The sequence below is a fragment of the Glycine soja genome, chromosome 9 (assembly GCF_004193775.1).
Source record: "Glycine soja cultivar W05 chromosome 9, ASM419377v2, whole genome shotgun sequence".
NCBI classification, from domain to species: Eukaryota; Viridiplantae; Streptophyta; class Magnoliopsida; order Fabales; family Fabaceae; genus Glycine; species Glycine soja.
In genome coordinates, this window is record NC_041010.1 from 1,357,758 (window position 1) to 1,375,756 (window position 17,999).

The window sequence follows — 17,999 nt, forward strand, 5'->3', positions numbered from 1 at the left end:
ATATTTTTTATATTCTCTATTTTAAATATTTGTTTTACATACTATCCTACAATTAGCTAAACAATTTCTCCCAACCATCTCAAACTATCCTTTTAATTGAATTTCAATTAATTCTATAATTTTCAATTTATTCTCTTTTACCTAGTTCTAAATTAAATTTTAATTATTTTAAAAGAAATTGTATATAGTTAAAAAATTGTCTTATATTATAACTTAATTTTATATTGTAAATCTAATATATTAAAAGTATATTTACTATAAATTTTAATTATATAAAAAAATAATTATAATGTGGCTAAAACACTAATATTAAGTTTAAACTTAATTTTTTTCTCACTTTTAGATTGTGACAAGAATCTATATTAATAATCTATTTTCCTTTATAAATCCAAATGTTGAACCACCTTTTTTTTTGGGTGAAAAAATGTTGATACTGTCTTTCTTGTTTGTTTTGTTTAGTCACTATTTTTTTGTCAAATTATTTGTTACTTTAGAATATATATATATATATATATATATATATATATATATATGTATATATATAAGAAATAGCTGGGTTGGTTTCTCCTCGCTGAACTTTCAAACTAGGCTCCTTTCACCCGAATTTGTTCTGTCCAGTTTGCTAATGGTATCGTTTGCTTTTTTCCTTTCCTTAAAGAGAGTCCACTTGGAATTTTCATCTGTATGAAGCATAAACCAATGTCATAATCATACATTAGTAACTTAGGCTGTATAGTTGATACAAATTGCCGAGGAACCATCTATGCAAAATTACTGTTGGGGAATCTTGATGGACATATTTAATATTTCCAATTAGGGAGCACATTAGCCCAATTTTGGAAAATTGGATATTCGAGTTAATTTATGGTTAACATTTAACACATTAATAACTGTTTGATTTTGAACATAGATTAATCATTTTACCAAGAACTGATCCTCTATTGAATGATCTTGTCTACGCGGAGAAATATGACCCGGCTAGCATAAATAACGTAATCCAAAGATGCATACGAGTGTATTTATAGAATTTGCTAAGAATATCTCATTTTAAGAATTAACGTAATCCAAAGACAAATTAGATAGTTTTATTTAATTATGCTATATATATATATATATATATATATATATATATATATATATATATATATATATAATTAACAGCAGAATATAACAGTAACCAGTAAAATTGTCCACACAAGTTTCTTAATCTGGGCACGCTATATTTATAACCATATCCTTAAAATTATTTTTTAAAGAAAGCTTAATCAAACATTCCCATAAACTTGATACGCGAAAATGAAGCTATCTGATTACTTTAAGTCTACTCTTCAATTATTTGAAGTGAACTTCACAAGAGGAAATTTGCTCTAGTTAATTTTGCAAACAAAATTCAAATATCTTGCACTTCAATCTGCATTTAAGCCAAGACTTCTTGTCTAGGTTGATGATAATCATTAACCAATACCATTTTGGTATTTCGAAATAGATTTCCAATCTTTATTATCAAGGTAGAAGAGAAGGGGTAAAAGGGAAGTAAAGTAACAGGAAATGCCTCTTTTTTTTGCCACAGCATATGATTTACAGAAGCAATATTTTTTTCCTTTGGAAACCTGTAGTTGTGCATGTATTAACAACCACTGAGCAGCATGAGTTCACTTCAATGAACAAATGCTCAACACCAAGCAGCATATATGAAGCATTGAGATCCTGCACATTATCCACAGCAACGTTTCATCTTGAATCACCATGTAAACAATTCATAGCTGCTAAATTAAACACATCTAACTGAAGCTTTTGCCATCATATTCATCTTTCCTCAAGTATATACTTTCCGAAGTCATCAGCTCTGTAGCCTTAACTGAGGCGTTTTGGGTTCCTTGAATAAGTAATGATGCTTCCAACCTCTTGCATATCTATTTTTAAGTTTACCCAGTACGGAAAATCTCAACTAGCTAGCTACTTGGTTTTATTATACCCTGAAGCTTCCAGCCACCAAATCCTGCAGTGGCAAATGCCTGTAAGGTACCAAGTTAGATATACATCTTTTTGTCACTTCAAAAAATATTTTTACCTTTTGAAAGCTAATATAATAATAAATGAAAACCTTACACTGCTCAGAGATATACAATTAAGTTTTTTTCTTTTTCTTTTTATCCGAGTAAAAATAAACTAAAAGGTCAAATCACACCTATCAAGTTGTGTTTTCTAACCTACACAGCACATTTTGGGTAGTGGGGGAGAGGGGAGGGTTATAATGATGGTACGAACTTTTCAAACCTATACTTCTTGCCACTACTCTAGCATTCAATACTAAAGCTTTGTCGATAATCATATAGAAGGTAAATCCAAGTATACCAAGGATTTAGAATTTAAACTAAAATATAATGTATTATTGACACTTTTTCACATCAATTTTTAAGACAGCAACACAATGTAGGATAGTTTCGTTTTATTTTCCTGTTTAAGACCACAAAATTTAGAAAGTGAGCAGTGCAGTGAACACAATTAGTCTGTCTGAAAACAAAATATGTTCCGTAAAGTCCCATTAGTAACTTTGGTTTTTTGAGGCATTGAGGAAATCCACGGAAGCAATGACCAACTATCCTGAATTTCATATAAGTATAAAAAGAGATAATCATTGATGGATAGCTCCTAATATTTGATGGGAGAAAGTAAACTGACTTGAAAGAAAATACACTACATGCAGTTGGGCAAGGTAATGAAATCAAACCTCATCCCAGGATTTTCCAGCAGACTCAAGCAGTGCAGCATTGCAAGTCTTTAATTCCACAGAGGCCCCAGAAAACATTGATGCTGCTTCTTCCCACCCCCTATTATGTCCCATGCACCTGTATACCACCCAATGATCAAAATATCCATCAGATCATATCTATCTTAGTTCGTAAGTAACAAATTTTGTTTCTTAAAAAGAAAATTGAAAAGATATTATCCAAAAATAATAAAGGGCCCTTAGAGAATCCTTGAAAATGAACTGGATTGCTTCATTAAGCATAGGCTTTATATTACAAGATTGAGATAACAACCACCTAACCACATAGGGTGATCTCCAGGCTACATTCAACCAACAGATGAGTTAAACAATATGAAATTCAATCCCCGTTGTTCAAAAAGTTCAAAACAAATGAATATGGAAAAGGAAAATGTGAAATGTGACTCCACTGACTTTTTTGTAGTTGCCACCCACCAAGTGATTTCTCAATTATAGCAAATTCAATCCGCAAACATATCATCAACTAAAGTATGCTTTTTCCGCATAGGTTGTTTTGTGCTAGCATGATTTTTTTTTTTAAAAGACATATTTCAAATGTAGCTTCAATCATCGGCCTCCAACTTCAAATACCGGGAAAAAAATGGTTAGAAACCACCCTAAAAGGCTGGAATTTGTAGATACTCACATTATAGTAAGTATCTCATCCCTTGAATATTTACAAATAATCTTTTGAAGGTGCTCTGCCGTTTGCCCATCCATAGCTGCAATCGAATAGAAACTAGAAACAAAATGAACCTCGGCTTCCACCAGCTCCTGCACTTGCTCCTGCATTATCTTAAGCGTCTCCTTAGTCCGCGCTGCATCACTTCAACACAAGAAGAAATCAATACACAACTCAATAAAAGGCAGATTCATCCCAATGAGCCTCAAATTCAAATGCTTAACATCAAAAACACGAGCCGCGAAATTGCTAACCTGGACAAGATAAGTTCAGGAATCCAACCCAACTGTTGGAGCCTGCGGGAAACTCTCACAGCATCCTCTTTCCCAGACTTGCTCAGTGGCCGGTCATGGTCTGCAAAAAAAAAAAAAGAAATAATAATAATAATAATAATAATAAATAAACATTCAAGAAGCATGACCAAGACATAAATATCATTCACACCGGTAAGGTAACGAAGTTTGAGAGTTTAACCATGGAATTCCAATTTCTTAGGAAAAGTTGGAGAATTAAAAAGTGGAAATTGGGAAAAGGAGTGGGTTACCGCGGAGAGAGCGATTATCCCAGGAACTCTTAGCATGGCGAAGGAGAATGAGGCGGCGCGAGACGGAGACGGAGTCGGAGTCGGAGTCGGAGAGTTGGGCGTCCTGTTTCTGAACGAGCAGAGAGGATTTGGCGCGCAATCGGTTAGGGTTCCGGCGACAAGAGTCGTATGGTGAAAGTGAAACGACGGTGCTGCAGATTACAGAATGCATCTCACACACACCCACATTCATGCTCACACACTCTGTCTTAGCTTCTTAATTCTTCAGCCTTTCGTCTTTGTCCTCCTCTGTTTCCTACGCACACAAACATACATACATACATACATACATACTCTCTTTTTTTTTTTTCTTACGCAGAAAATATCCAATAATTTTGGTAATGACTATTTTTTTTTCTAAAAAATATTGAAATCATAAGGTTTGAGTCGAGTCCAAGTAGCCCGTGTCAAATATTTAGAGAGAACATTTATTCGACTTAAATAAGATGTCAATGATAAAAAAAAATATATGGGATTTATAAATAAAAAAAATACATTTTTTTAAATGCAATGTTCAAAACTCTTTTATGTTTATCACGGCCCGAGAATATCAGGCACGTATTTTGTTTTCTTTAAGGCTTTTTTTGTACAAATTAGTGAATGGTTTTAACTTTTAATACTCTAACTTATTACACAAAATAGATGTTAATCTTGTTTTTGGGAAGGATTTGATTTTATTTCTTTATAAGATTAACTGAAATATGATTGCTTTAACAAAATGGGAATAATCTGAAGTCCTCCTCAATTGTTCTTCATTGAGCCCAGATGGGAAACTACTTGCTGTTGTGGGAGACAACACACAAGGGATACCCCTTGGCCATTTTGAATCACGCACAAATGTGATACTAGAACCCATTCAACCCACCCCCTAAGCAAATTCAATGCTGGTTCGGTGGACAATTTTGCCTCTTGAAGAGGTTTATTTAGGAAACTACAATAACAATCTTATAGAGAAATTTTTGTTTTTGGTCTTAACCATCTCATTCATGATTTCATGGGAAGAAATGATTAATTTAAAATTCAGTTAAAAAATAATTAAAATTTAATCAATAATTATTTTTGTTAAGAATTAAACTTGAGTCTTGCTTAAACAAAGATAAATTAACAAAAATACTTTTTGAATGGAGAAGGCCTCGATGTATCGTAGAAATGTGTAATCAAAAGGAAGTCAGAAAATTCTTCTCATCCTCTATCTTCTTATTGGTTTTTTCTGTCTTTAGTGAAGTATTTTCCTCCTCTATCAAAGGGGGAATGTCAACTACTAAACCGTTGATATGATTATATAATATTTTTATATTTCATAATTTATATGTTTTAAATAAATCAAATTTCCCTCCATCTACGAGTTTGAATTGCTTAAGTCCCTAGGTAACAATAAAATGTCTCTAAAACATTTGAAAACCTCTCTATAACTTGTGTGGACCTATTTTAAAAGTTAGAGTACGAATAATAAAATATTATTTTAGTCTTGAATAATTTAATAAATCATTGCTTGAATATTGGTTTATTTGTGTTGAGAGGTGAAAAAGTTAGAGTACGAATAATAAAATATTATTTTAGTCTTGAATAATTTAATAAAGCATTGCTTGAATATTGGTTTGTTTGTGTTGAGAGGTGAAATCCTTTGTTAGAAACCAAGAGAACACACAGCTTTTGAAAGTACAGTAGTTTATTACTAACATTTTCTTATATAACTTTGTTACAAAAAATCATAACTCGAGCAAAAATTGTTGGATTTTAGTGGAACTAATTTTGTTTAGAAGATAATTGGTTGTAGTAATATACTGGAAAGTTTCCTAGCATTACCTTATCTCCATAATTTTGTGAATTTTTTAAGTTGGTTGCTCTGTTTTTCTGGTTTAATATTCTCAAACCACTTGGAATAACAGCTCGAGTTATCTTTATCGTTATTTATTTAATCATGTTATGTTAGAGGATGGGGAAGAAGCTAATTTCAGTTGGATAATTTTTTGTGGATCTCATACTCACATAAAATAGAAGAATTTTTATTATTTTTTTGGGTAAATATAAGTTCTTATATTTTACTTATACAAAAAATAATTGAACCTTTATTTTTTCTCAAATGATATTTTTTTTTTTAAAAAAAGAGGACCTATTTTCCTAGAACTCAATCTCCAATATGTAAAACTATCAAATAAGAATAATAATAGATTTAATGAACATGGGTTTTTGAGCTAAAGAACCCCTAATACAAGTACAAAATATTTTTCAGTAAAAAAAAGTATAAAATATTTCTAATTTTGTGTATGACTAATTTGCATCCAGGATTTTCCATACCTATTATTCTGGGTATGTTTGAAATATTTTAATAGATTTTTTCTATCATTAGTGTGTTGTACACATTCTATCTTATCTTATGTAACTTTTGTTGGATAATGTTTGGATTTATTTTAATGACTTATTATAATTTTATCATTAAAAGAGATCTCAGTCAATGTATTTATAAATTATTTTCTATTTAATTATATAATTGATCTTTCAATTATATTTAAAGACTCAATTTGGTTTCTTAATTGTTAAAAATACAACAATCACCTTTCCATTAATTTTGTGAAGTTGACTAACATTGATCCATTTTCCTTTTCCTTTCCTTTCAATGACCCAACTTCAATGAATTCATACACCACCATCAACCTCCATGAACTTAGCCCAAACAAGCACTACACCCAACCACCATTGCACAACCCACATTGTCACACCACCAACCTCCATCATTGTGCATCATTGTGCAACCAACCGCCACCATTGTGGATTGTCGTGCCACCACCACGCATTGTCATGCCACCAATTGCCACCGTCGTCTGGATTCAATTGCACAACCAACCTCCACCAAGAACACAGATGTTGCTGCACCACCAAGTTCCACTGCAAACCCAACTCTCAATTTTACTTTATTGAGATTGTCTTTCACGAAATTAATCGAGGGTTTTGTAGATCATTTAACTTCAAACAAAACACATTTTTTTCAATTACGAATTTGAAGGAAATTGCAAAAAAAAAATGATTTTGGGGTGTTTTTCGTGCAGAATTGCTTACTAATGTAAACAAAGAAGCTTTTTTACATTGTTTTCTGTAGTAATTAGTTTAAAAATTTAACTTTTTACATCGATTATAAGCAAGTGATGTAAAATTACCGATTTCAATTTCAAATTAATGAATCCAATAGAAAGAGTATAATTGTTTAATTTTAAATAATTGAAGGGACCAAACTAAACCTTTTAATAATTAAGGGACTAAATTGAATATTAAAATATAATTAAAAAATCAATAGTATAATTAAGCCATTATTTTTTCAACTTTTAAGCAATGTAAGATTGATCGGTTTAACAAAACAAGTCCTTTAGTTGAAGCCAAGAGACAAGAGTGATTCGGGTTCTCTTTCTATTATCAATGTTTCAACCTCAAGTATGTTAATCATTGTTAAGGCCACCTATTTGTCTTTTCTCTATTTTTATTTAGACTTTTTTGTGTGATAAAACAAGTTCTTCAATCAAGACTAAAAAATAATATTAACCTAAGCCTTTATTTTAAGAAAATGTTCTAACCTCACATCTATCGATTTCATTAAGATCAATAATATAAGGTATTATTCGCTTAGACTTTTGTTTGGACCTTCTAATTCTATCCTTAAAAAGCATGCTGGTGGGTTAATAAAGAAATGTGTTTATCTATATGTATCATTTTCATTTCTCATTTACTATTTAGATCTTGACTACTTAAATAAGATCTAATAATTATCTTAATAAGAATTAAGAAGCATAAAATTAAATATATAATCTTTATTCTAAATAATACATATGAAATGTTGAAGTAGTAAATGATGGTTTATAAAAAAAAGTAGTAAATAAAGAGAGATAAGCAATATAAATAATTTTAATAAAAAGAAAAGTTAATTACTTTTCTAAATTTCTGTGTTACTAGTATAATATTAAAAAAATTGTTATTAGATTAGAGTAGTATATAGCAAAACTCATCCCTAAGTCAAATATTTTTTCCGAAATTTTGGTGAAGAAAATTATTGGAAATTACAAGGCTGCCATGTTCATGCCTCCTCCTTGATAACAATAGCACCGATTTATTACTACTATTATTTTATTCTTAAATATAGTAAGAAAAAAAGGAAAAAAAAACTTACGCCCTAATCTGTGTCCGATTTAATCAATCACAGATTCATAGGTGCAGTTATTATTATTAATATTATTATCTATTATCTATATATTTTTGCAAAGCTGCTCCATTTTTATACGAAGATCAGATTCAGGTCTCTATCACCAAGATCCAACAACTTCTCAACCACAACGAGTTGCTATTCCCTTCGATTCACGAACCCAGAAAATTAAAACATTAAAAAAGGTCAGAATTTTTTTAACCCTTTAAGCCCCTTTTTAATTGTTCCTGCAATGAATTGCAATTGCTTCACCCTCGTTTAATTTATTAATTCAATTATCCTTTTTTTCTCCCTTAAAGTTTTTTTTTTAATTCTGTTTGTATATAGTTGCTGCTAATTCGTCTCCGGTTAGCTACTTTTAATTTATTGTTTTTGCTTTCCAATTTTTTTTTCTTCTGAGACCATGTTAAACCATTGTTTTGATTTCTGAATCTAGTGGGTATTGAAAAAAGATATATATATATATTTTTTTTTTATTCTGTTATGTAAATACATGTTCCAATTTTCTTTTCTATTGCATGTTCCAATTTATTTCATGGGGTAGTTGAAAATTTCCCCAAATTAATGTTATTTTTCTATCAAGCTTTGCTTATTTTCGCTCAGCTTGTCAATTTAGGTTTAAATGGGAAATTTAAAAATTAAAAAAAATATATATTTGGTTTTAGGGTTTGTTTAAAGTTTTTGGTGCTAAATATCTCTAAGTGGTGTTCTTTGCCCTGTAAAATTGAAACAATAGTATCTGTAGTTTCTAGTGCATAAAGAATTTGGTGTGTTTGAAATTTGTAAAAAGATTATATAAAATTTAAACTTAGTACCTGCAGTGTGTAGGTCATAGAATTTGATGTTCATTTTCTTGCACTCAATTATTATCTTCAACTCAATTTAGCATACTCCCTTTATGAACTAGATATCAAGTATCAAAATCTAAACGGCATCAGCAAACATGTCTCAACACCATGGTGATGAAATGGAGTATGCGGCAGATGATAATGAAATGGCAGAGGTAGAAGAGGATATGTATTTCCGTGGCAGGGCATTTGGTGAATCAGATTCGGATGATGACGACGACTACGAATATGACCCTTTGGTTTGTTTTGACTCATAAGCAAAACCTTGTTTGCTCATTTTAACTGTGAAACCCTATTCAATGTTGTGTGTGTGGCCTAATGTGTCTGTGTGTTATCACACGTGTAGTTGCCGCCTTCTGGTTTTAAGGGCAACTTTAGTTTACATGATTAATGTTTTACTATAATGTGGCCATTAACATGATATTTCCATTTTCTTGGGATGGCTTTGGGTTCCCTGTTGCAGGAAAACCGAATATCAGATACCACTGCTGCTGAAGCTAGGAGGGGGAAGGATATCCAAGGTATACCTTGGGATAGGTTGAGCATTAGTCGTGAGAAATATAGACAAACTAGACTAGAGCAGTACAAAAATTATGAAAACATACCACAATCAGGGGAAATGTCAGAGAAGGTAAATATGTTTTGCTTGGAGTTTGGATGCATTTGATTAGTGATTTTAAAAATATCGTTTCACCCTATACTTTTTCTACTTCTCTTGTCTACAGGAATGCAAAGCAACAGATAAAGGGGGGAAATATTATGATTTCTGGCAAAACACTAGATCTGTGAAGTCAACAATACTTCATTTCCAAGTATGTTGATTAAGTTGATTTAATAATTCTTTGCTTCTAATCACGTGCGGATGTGATAAGATCTGTTTCGTCTACACTCCATGTTATCTTGTCTCTTGTGGAATGACATGTGCCTCCATGTACACCTGTGTGATAGCTGACACTTTGTTTTGCTATATGGGATATATGTTTGTTAGATTAAGCAGTTGTTTAGTAACATTTATGTGAAACCTCTAATTTTTCATTTGCAGTTGAGGAATTTGGTTTGGTCAACATCAAAACATGACGTATATCTTGTTTCAAATTACTCCATTGTTCACTGGTCTTCATTAACTTCTAAGAGATCTGAAATCTTGAATGTATCAGGGCATGTAGCTCCATGTGAGGTAATAATTTTTTCATGGTTATTCTGTTGAAAGCATCACTTGGGAAAAAAGCATCTGAGATTTCAAATGTGTGTTTTGCTAATAGAAACATCCTGGAAGCCTCTTGGAAGGTTTTACTCAGACACAAATTAGTACACTGGCTGTACGAGATAACTTGTTGATTGCTGGAGGGTTTCAAGGAGAACTTATTTGCAAGGTATTTTTTTGTACCTATAAATGATTAGTATTTTATAAATACCATTATTCATCAGATGCACTAAGCCTACAACTCTTCTAGTTTTCCATTTAACATAGTCCTTTAGAATATCATGCACAATTTTTTTTATTATTATTTTTGGCTTTTGTTGCACTAATACACTAACTTGTTATACAATATAGATTTTAACCATGTTTTTGAGATGGTGTCAATTTTATTTATTTATATTATTAATTGAAATATTTCTGCTTAACAAAATTGGAAAAATCTGAAGTCATCCTCAATTTTTCTCCCTTGATCTTGTATATTGATGTGTTTGTCAATATTTTCATGTTGTTTGAATTTCCTGCAGTACTTAGATCGGCCAGGGGTTAGTTTTTGTACCCGAACTACATATGAGGACAATGCAATCACAAATGCTGTGGAGATTTATGAGCACCCAAGGTATTTTTTCTCTTCTTTCTTATTATCCTTTTCCTAGATTTTTTTTTTATTCCTAAATTGTTGATATGATGTTAGCAATCACTGTGCACAACCCTCAAATAGGGCTTGTTACTAACTGTTGATTAATCAATCAGTGGAGCTGTTCATTTCATGGCTTCAAACAATGACTCTGGAGTTAGAGACTTTGATATTGAGAGATTTCAGCTTTCAAAGCATTTCTGCTTTCCTTGGCCAGTAAATGTAAGTATTTTCACTTGATTTTCCATGTTTTAAATTAATTATGACATTTTCATTATGGGTATATGTGATTATTGCATCATAGGCCTGGAATTTTGACAAATTAAGAATTCGCATGACTTTGTTGGAAAAAAAAGGCTTGGTTGTTTTTATCACTTTGCTATTGCTAGTCTGCCCGCTTTCTATGCTACTGGCTGAATTTCTTCTTTTGTAAATGAGAGTTTCTGGTTGAACTTTATCTTAATTTCATTATAATTTCAGTCCTATTAGTTTCTAAAAATATATTCTTAATTATCTTGTTGGATGTGCATTGTGGATGCCTGCTGCTAGTGTTGGAAAATATGATTCAATGTCTATTGGTAAATGACATAAAGGATAATATGAATTTGTTCTCTTTCTGTCTGCAGCATACTTCATTGAGCCCTGATGGAAAACTACTTGCTGTTGTTGGAGACAACCCAAAAGGGTTACTGGTGGATTCTCAAACAGGAAAGGTGGGCTGCTACTGTTTGTCTATATTATAGGTTCCTGGCTATATATTTCTCAAAGGACTCTTGAATGGGATGAGAGTGGGGGGTGGATGTGCCAAGTGTGAAAAGTTGTGAATATCTAATTTTAATTTTGGTTGTCTTTGTAGACTATCACACCTTTACGTGGACACTTGGATTTCTCATTTGCATCTGCATGGCATCCTGATGGCCGCATATTTGCTACTGGGAACCAAGACAAAACATGTCGTGTTTGGGATGTTCGGAACTTGTCAAAATCCGTTGCTGTTCTTAAAGGCAACCTTGGAGCTATACGTTCAATACGTTTCACATCTGATGGACAGTTCATGGCGATGGCTGAGCCAGCTGACTTTGTGCATGTCTACGACACAAAGCATGGGTTTGAGAAGGAGCAAGAGATCGATTTTTTTGGGGAGATCTCTGGTGTATCCTTTAGCCCTGACACAGAATCACTCTTTATTGGTGTTTGGGATCGCACCTATGGAAGCCTTCTACAGTTCAATCGACGCAGAAATTACATGTACCTTGACTGCTTGTAAATTTGTAACCTTACACCTTGTAAGTACCTACAGCTCATGTTGTGTTGTCTATTGTTTAGGTATTCGAGTATGGTGGTACATCATAGCAAAACCAGAAAAACCGGTAGATTGTCTCATCATACATTGTAGAGCATGGCTTGAGGATGCTACAGTTGTTTGATGTACACCTTCATGCTAAATAACATTAACTGTCAATGTCTGTTTTAATCTTTCCGATGGTAATAAAATGAAGGAAGTTTGTACAGAGGTCTATAATGCAATGTTTTACCCTCATTTTTTAATGCATTTGTTTGTCACACTCTCATCTACCTTTTAGTATCTTGTGCTGTATATTGAAGAATGCAACGGAGAGTGAGGGATCTTTCGTATGCTTACTTTTATTACTTATTACCTCTTTTTATAGGTTAAAGGGGAAGGTTAGGACTCGGGATAGATAGACTATCGAATCCTTTACAAGTGGAGTGCATCTGTGCTTTTACCTTATATGAATTAAATTGGGATATAGACATGGAAAGTAATTTCAAGGCAACACCAGAGGCATGATTTGAGTTTGATAACATGGACTAGGTGTTAGGGTGTGTTTGTATAAAAGCCACGTTCAAAATAACATTTATTTCAATGAAACAAAATACTTGCTTCAGTTTTCTACATTTGAAAGTGTGATCATCCGTTTGACAAGCTTCAAATTGGAATCCAAAGACAGACTTAGTGGTTGAAATCAACTAAGAGTAATAGGGAAAAATACACCCCATTTAGATTTGCGTGAAACGTGCTAAATCAATATATAGAAGCAGAATATGGCTAGAAAAAAAAACGTAGACCTAAATTCCTTTTTGACCCTTTGCAATTGCAAATATGACTTTCTGTTTTAATTTATGAAAAAAAAAACGTAGACCTAAATTCCTTTTTTTTATTAATTTATGATTCCTATAATGTTCAAGCCTTTTTGTTTTTATCCCTTCGTAACAAAAATGTTTATGTGATTTCATCTGTTGCTGCCACGTAAAAAATTTTGTAACATGATGTTGTGATGTATGGAGTTACATAAGTATTTTTGAAGCAAAAGGACAAAAGGAAAGGTTTAGTATTAGAGATAAAAAAAATAATAACTAGGACTAAATAAATATGGTTATATTTGTAGGGACCTTGAACATTTTAAGTAAAAAAAATTACTACAAAATACAAATTGGTTGTATTCAGTTACTGAACCAGTACAAATTATGCAGTTGACATGTTATTTCTTATTCTTAATGAAATGAGCGTCAAACTTGTTTATAGTCTTGTGTTTCGTTGTAGTTAGACAGGAGAGGCAGCCCTGAGAGTTAATTCAAGGATTCTAGATGGTACTAATTAATAATTGTAATGGTAAATAGTATTGTCGAAAAGGGTTGCAATAACACTTGACTAACTTTGACTCAATTATTTTTCTAGTGCATGGTCCAAAGTCTATAGATTTTCATACCTAGTTAAGAAACTCAACAATCTATTTTATTGTACACTCCTGTTAGCACTAAACGAGTTCAGTTTATATGGCAAGATACCTGTAGGACACAGATGAAAATGATGGAATAGTATTGCGAAAAATGTGGTTGTTTCATATTGAATGAGGTGAAAAAGTCATAAAATTCACTTGAATTTTCCCAGAAATATCAGTTATAGGAGGCTGCATTTTCCAACGAAATTGTTTTCTCCAAATTTTTTATAACTATGATATGATACACAAAGGTGGTCAAGGCATTGGATGTAGGCATAGTACATTTACATTCACTGCCATGTAAATTGGCATCTCTTCTCAGAATACTCTCAAATTAAAAAAAAAATTGTGACCTGAAAATTCACATGCATACAGGCATTGAAGATGTGAAAAATAGAGTAGTGGAGTAGAAATAACAATTTTGTCTATGATTTATCCATTATTAACAAAATTCACCTTCAGTTGTTTGATTTTCTATGCATGGTGTTCTTTCTTGGGGCTGCTTGCTTCACTTTCTTCCTCCACATTCTCTACAATTTGTTTCAGAATGTTTTCTTCATCTGCTTCAAGTTTTTGCATACATTGTTCAAAGGCAGACACCAACTCTGGACTAAATACAGAATCCTCACTGGATTCATTTGCATTTCTAATGTCCATGATAGAATAACTGCCAAATTTTGGGGTGACATAGGATTCAGGAGAGTATATTCCACTTGCAGGGAGCCATTCTCTAAGACTAGCAATTGCTGGATATTCGACACCGGTTGGGATTCTAAGTGATTCTAGCCTCTTTGCCACAGCTTTTCTCTTAATTCCCTTCTCAATTGTGCTTGTTTTATGGCTTGGAACCACTCCCTCATTCTTAATACCTGAACTAGATATGTGACTTTTAGGACTTGGAGTTGTAGCTACTGTGCTGATTTCTGATGTTGTACTCAAGTTGTCGGTCTCCTTCACTACTTTTCTTTCTTCTCTTTCTTCCAATGAATAATTTTTGTTTAAGCATGGTGGTTGCATCTTCTTGATGACACAATCCCTATCCTCAGTATGATGAGTTGTATTAGCTCCTGAACCAGCATCTTCTTCATCATTAAACTCACTTTGCTGATCTGTGAGGGATTCGGCCAACCATATTTTTTTAACCATATCATCATATTCCTTCAATGTGTGAAAGCTCCTACTACGCGCAGCACCCTTGGAGCTCAAGTCATGTTTATCTTCAAAACCAGATGAATTCTCCTGAGCAAGAGACTGCACAATGTGTTCTGGAAATTGGTGCCAACTTTTGGACCTGTTCTTATCACTCTCAATTTGTTTCCCTTCTCCTTGGCCTAGTCTTGCTGATGATGGCAGCTTCAACTTCTTGATAGTTTCAGAACTGGCACTGGCAGGCTCAATGGCCAGTTTTGAGGAAGTGTTAGAACTTAAACTTCCAGAATGCAGTTTGTTGGATACTGTGTTAGCTGCACAGAAAAGAGCAAGGTACTGGTCACTGCCACCAGTGGAGATGATTAGATCTTCCAGCAATGGAATGCCGTTAGTTTTTCTCTGTGATCTCTTCTTTCTCTCTTCATGGAAGCTGATTGATCTGGCTATGACTTTTGAAGAAAAACACCCCATGGTATGTAGATAATGCACACCTGACAAGGGTCAGAGGAGATAGAAGCAATAAGAGTTGCACTAATCTGAATCAGACATAGAAAATAAAGATTCAAAAAATGGAAACAAAGTCCTAGGGAGCATGACATGTGATTTGTTTTAATGTCATATATTTAAACAAAGAATGTTATATGTAAGTATATAAGAAGAAAATAAGCAAACTGTAGAGTTTAGAGCATTACATGGGAAATCCTTACCAGTAGTTAGTGCCCAACTTCAAGTCTGTACCTGCAAAATATACAGAACTGGGGTCACAGAAGTGATTATAAGCTTTGGCCTTCGATAACACAAACAATGGTATGAGCCTGAAACAAGAAACTTTTTAAGATGAAATTGAAATCCAGCATGGCACTTTTAAACATCAAAGACTTTTCACTTTTCAGCTATGAAAAGCAAAATCCAGCAATACACTAGGGCACATCTTTATTACCTGATATTTTATTATCTCATTTGACTAGGTTTATAATGAGCGGACCCTGAAGCCTAAAATTTAAATACTGGCTTTTGATCACTCACTGTACTATTGTGTTGGAACTATGTTCTACATATATCCAATGGTGGGGGCAGGTAGTGTTTACACTAAACAAGTGGAGCCGGATTTCAAATTGTTAATTTGAGATCTGAGAGTAGTTTTGTGAATATGTAGTAACATAAACCAAGGTGGAGAATCAATTATGATCATTCTTTATTTAAGGTCTAAAAAGTGCTATGATACCATCTACTTCTGTCTTTGCCATGTATGCATAAATTTATGTTCATTGCACAATGCTCAATGTTTGTTACCTGCACTTTCTATCCGGGTTTTGCGCAAAACATGACTTTCTCTATTTAAAAAGACCAAAGATTGATTAACAATATGCACAGCTTTTCGGCCAACATCACTGACCATGATCATTCACAAAGATACAAAGAATGTGTTCATGTGTGACTTATATCAACTTACTTGGCTTAATTGATTTGGATGCATCACTTATTCATCCTCAATTTTACCTCTGATTTTGCCTCTGCATTTCATTCAAGGTTTGGACTTGGAGATGGTCAGCATGAGGAGGCTGCAATAGACATATAATTTGACAATCCAATATGATATGACCCCACTATTAATTTAAAAAATTTAAGTTTGAATTTTGCACCTAAAACTTTTATTAAATAATGGTACCATAATCTTTGTACACCGCTGTCACGCAGTGTGGCCAACGCAATATGTACTACCTCTAACCTATCAAATGCATGTTACCATCAATGGAGAAAAATGAATTGGACAGCAGAGAATGGATCCCTCGTAGACCCTGAATGCCCAAGTAAACTATTTCCTGTTCATACATGATTTCCTAATTACTAACTAAATTGACTTGTCAGTTGATGTCATGCTACATATAAGCAAGCAATTTTAGTGACATGAAAACTAAAAAAGTTTTTTTTTAATTAAAAAAAATCTCAATCTTCCGGTTGAATACATTGAGGGAATGAGACAACAATAAAGTTGGTGTCTTATGACTTATGAGATGACGGGTTAAATTCTTAAAAATAGTTTGTGTTTGAAATCTTTAATCTTTAATTTTTATTCTTTTTATACATAAGTTAATATTTGTAGGTATATATCTTAGAACAGATCATTAAAAGTCTTAGAATTTACAACATGTTTGATTATTAAAAATTAAACTAAAATACCTGAATATGTAGTAGTTGGATGCCTAATTATTAAATATTAGAGTAAAATAATTGGATTTATAGTAATTGATTATTGATCAAAGCATTATGCGGCATTTGTTGAATCACAAACAACCAACGATGTGGCCTTATGATTCTTCGTCAACTAGAGTCTCTAAGAGATACTATGTGTGATAACTTGTTATATTGAAAGACCACAACCTTAGTCTTCTTATAACGTATTAATCTAATGAAGTTTTCATTATCCTTTAATGGACCAACATTTACCTCTGTTAATTTAAGTTTATACCATCTTATTTAGTAGTTCACATAAAATAAAATACATAATGATAAATAACTAATATAATTGTCTTATAATATTAGTCTAAATTAATTAGTAGAATAGAAAATTTCAACCATTTGTTCTCTTGTGTGATAAGTTTGTGTTGTCTTTCTTTCCTAGACTTCACTAGATGATAGTCTTGTGTGTGCATAGGCTGTTATATGGGAGAAATTAATAATTATTATCATGAAAGAAGTAAAAAAATGAAGGATAGGAAGCTTAAATATATAAAATTAGGAAGAGATGAAATATACATATTTAAGATATTTATATATAAACTAAACATATAATTTTGATCAATCTTTACATGATATATAACTGAGGTTTCAATTTTAATTTACAAGAACAAATTAATTACACTCAATTATGTGTTATCTAAAAATTGATCCAAACTATAGTGGTCATGAATCTGCAGTAATTTCCATGAGGGAATACAAACCTTACATGTGAAAAAATTCCATGTCCAAAAAATATGTGCATGCAACAAGAGGGTAAAATTTCAGACATTCCTTTGTTCAAAATGAGCTTTTAGGTTTTAACCAAATTTCTTTTACTTCATCTTTGGCTCTTTACATGAAAGATCATGCGAAGGGAGGTATTTTTATCCTTATGTGGGAATTTTTACATCCTTTGATGTGAGACTAATCTTGTTGAAGCATAAATACCATACATCTTTGGCTCTTTACATGAAAATATTAT

At 32.4% G+C, this 17,999-nt stretch overlaps 3 protein-coding genes across 7 annotated transcripts; 1 reads left to right on the forward strand and 2 right to left on the reverse strand.

The window, feature by feature from the left end:
• Positions 1-1,353: 1,353 nt before the first annotated feature.
• On the reverse strand, positions 1,354-4,355 carry LOC114425689 (uncharacterized protein At3g52155, chloroplastic-like). Its single transcript, XM_028392637.1, has 5 exons — positions 3,997-4,355; positions 3,707-3,806; positions 3,417-3,596; positions 2,732-2,849; positions 1,354-2,015 (listed from the first exon to the last, which is right to left on the reverse strand). The coding sequence occupies exons 1-5, from the start codon at positions 4,226-4,228 to the stop codon at positions 1,953-1,955; spliced, it is 693 nt and encodes a 230-aa protein (XP_028248438.1). The 5' UTR covers positions 4,229-4,355; the 3' UTR covers positions 1,354-1,952.
• Positions 4,356-8,217: 3,862 nt separating this feature from the next.
• On the forward strand, positions 8,218-12,447 carry LOC114368027 (uncharacterized WD repeat-containing protein C2A9.03-like). 2 transcript variants are annotated; one of them, XM_028325358.1, is made up of 11 exons: positions 8,218-8,409; positions 9,132-9,311; positions 9,536-9,703; positions 9,798-9,884; positions 10,115-10,249; positions 10,335-10,445; positions 10,798-10,889; positions 11,024-11,129; positions 11,534-11,620; positions 11,764-12,155; positions 12,234-12,429. In XM_028325358.1, the coding sequence occupies exons 2-11, from the start codon at positions 9,168-9,170 to the stop codon at positions 12,301-12,303; spliced, it is 1,392 nt and encodes a 463-aa protein (XP_028181159.1). In that variant the 5' UTR covers positions 8,218-8,409; positions 9,132-9,167; the 3' UTR covers positions 12,304-12,429. The 2 variants fall into 2 exon arrangements, with proteins under 2 accessions (XP_028181159.1, XP_028181160.1); XM_028325359.1 differs by having other exon boundaries at positions 8,223-8,409; positions 11,764-12,447.
• Positions 12,448-13,842: 1,395 nt separating this feature from the next.
• On the reverse strand, positions 13,843-16,409 carry LOC114367318. Of its 4 annotated transcripts, none has more exons than XM_028324475.1 (3): positions 16,251-16,409; positions 15,490-15,535; positions 13,843-15,288 (listed from the first exon to the last, which is right to left on the reverse strand). In XM_028324475.1, exon 3 carries the CDS (start codon positions 15,266-15,268, stop codon positions 14,123-14,125), a length of 1,146 nt encoding a protein of 381 aa, XP_028180276.1. In that variant the 5' UTR covers positions 15,269-15,288; positions 15,490-15,535; positions 16,251-16,409; the 3' UTR covers positions 13,843-14,122. The 4 variants fall into 4 exon arrangements, with proteins under 4 accessions (XP_028180276.1, XP_028180275.1, XP_028180277.1 ...); XM_028324474.1 differs by having other exon boundaries at positions 15,505-15,535; positions 16,251-16,374; XM_028324476.1 differs by lacking the exon at positions 16,251-16,409 and having other exon boundaries at positions 15,505-16,210.
• Positions 16,410-17,999: the final 1,590 nt, after the last annotated feature.

Excerpts from the sequence above, each read along its gene's own strand:
- LOC114425689 (XM_028392637.1), bottom strand. The coding sequence starts at position 4,228 with ATGAATGTGGGTGTGTGTGAGATGCATTCTGTAATCTGCAGCACCGTC. Across the intron at positions 3,597-3,706 it reads CCTGAACTTATCTTGTCCAG|TGATGCAGCGCGGACTAAGG; the intron begins GTTAGCAATTTC and ends CTTGTGTTGAAG. Across the intron at positions 2,016-2,731 it reads CTGGAAAATCCTGGGATGAG|GCATTTGCCACTGCAGGATT; the intron begins GTTTGATTTCAT and ends GGTACCTTACAG.
- LOC114368027 (XM_028325358.1), top strand. The coding sequence starts at position 9,168 with ATGTCTCAACACCATGGTGATGAAATGGAGTATGCGGCAGATGATAAT. Across the intron at positions 11,621-11,763 it reads TGGATTCTCAAACAGGAAAG|ACTATCACACCTTTACGTGG; the intron begins GTGGGCTGCTAC and ends TTGTCTTTGTAG. Across the intron at positions 12,156-12,233 it reads AATCGACGCAGAAATTACAT|GTATTCGAGTATGGTGGTAC; the intron begins GTACCTTGACTG and ends TCTATTGTTTAG.
- LOC114367318 (XM_028324475.1), bottom strand. The coding sequence starts at position 15,268 with ATGGGGTGTTTTTCTTCAAAAGTCATAGCCAGATCAATCAGCTTCCAT.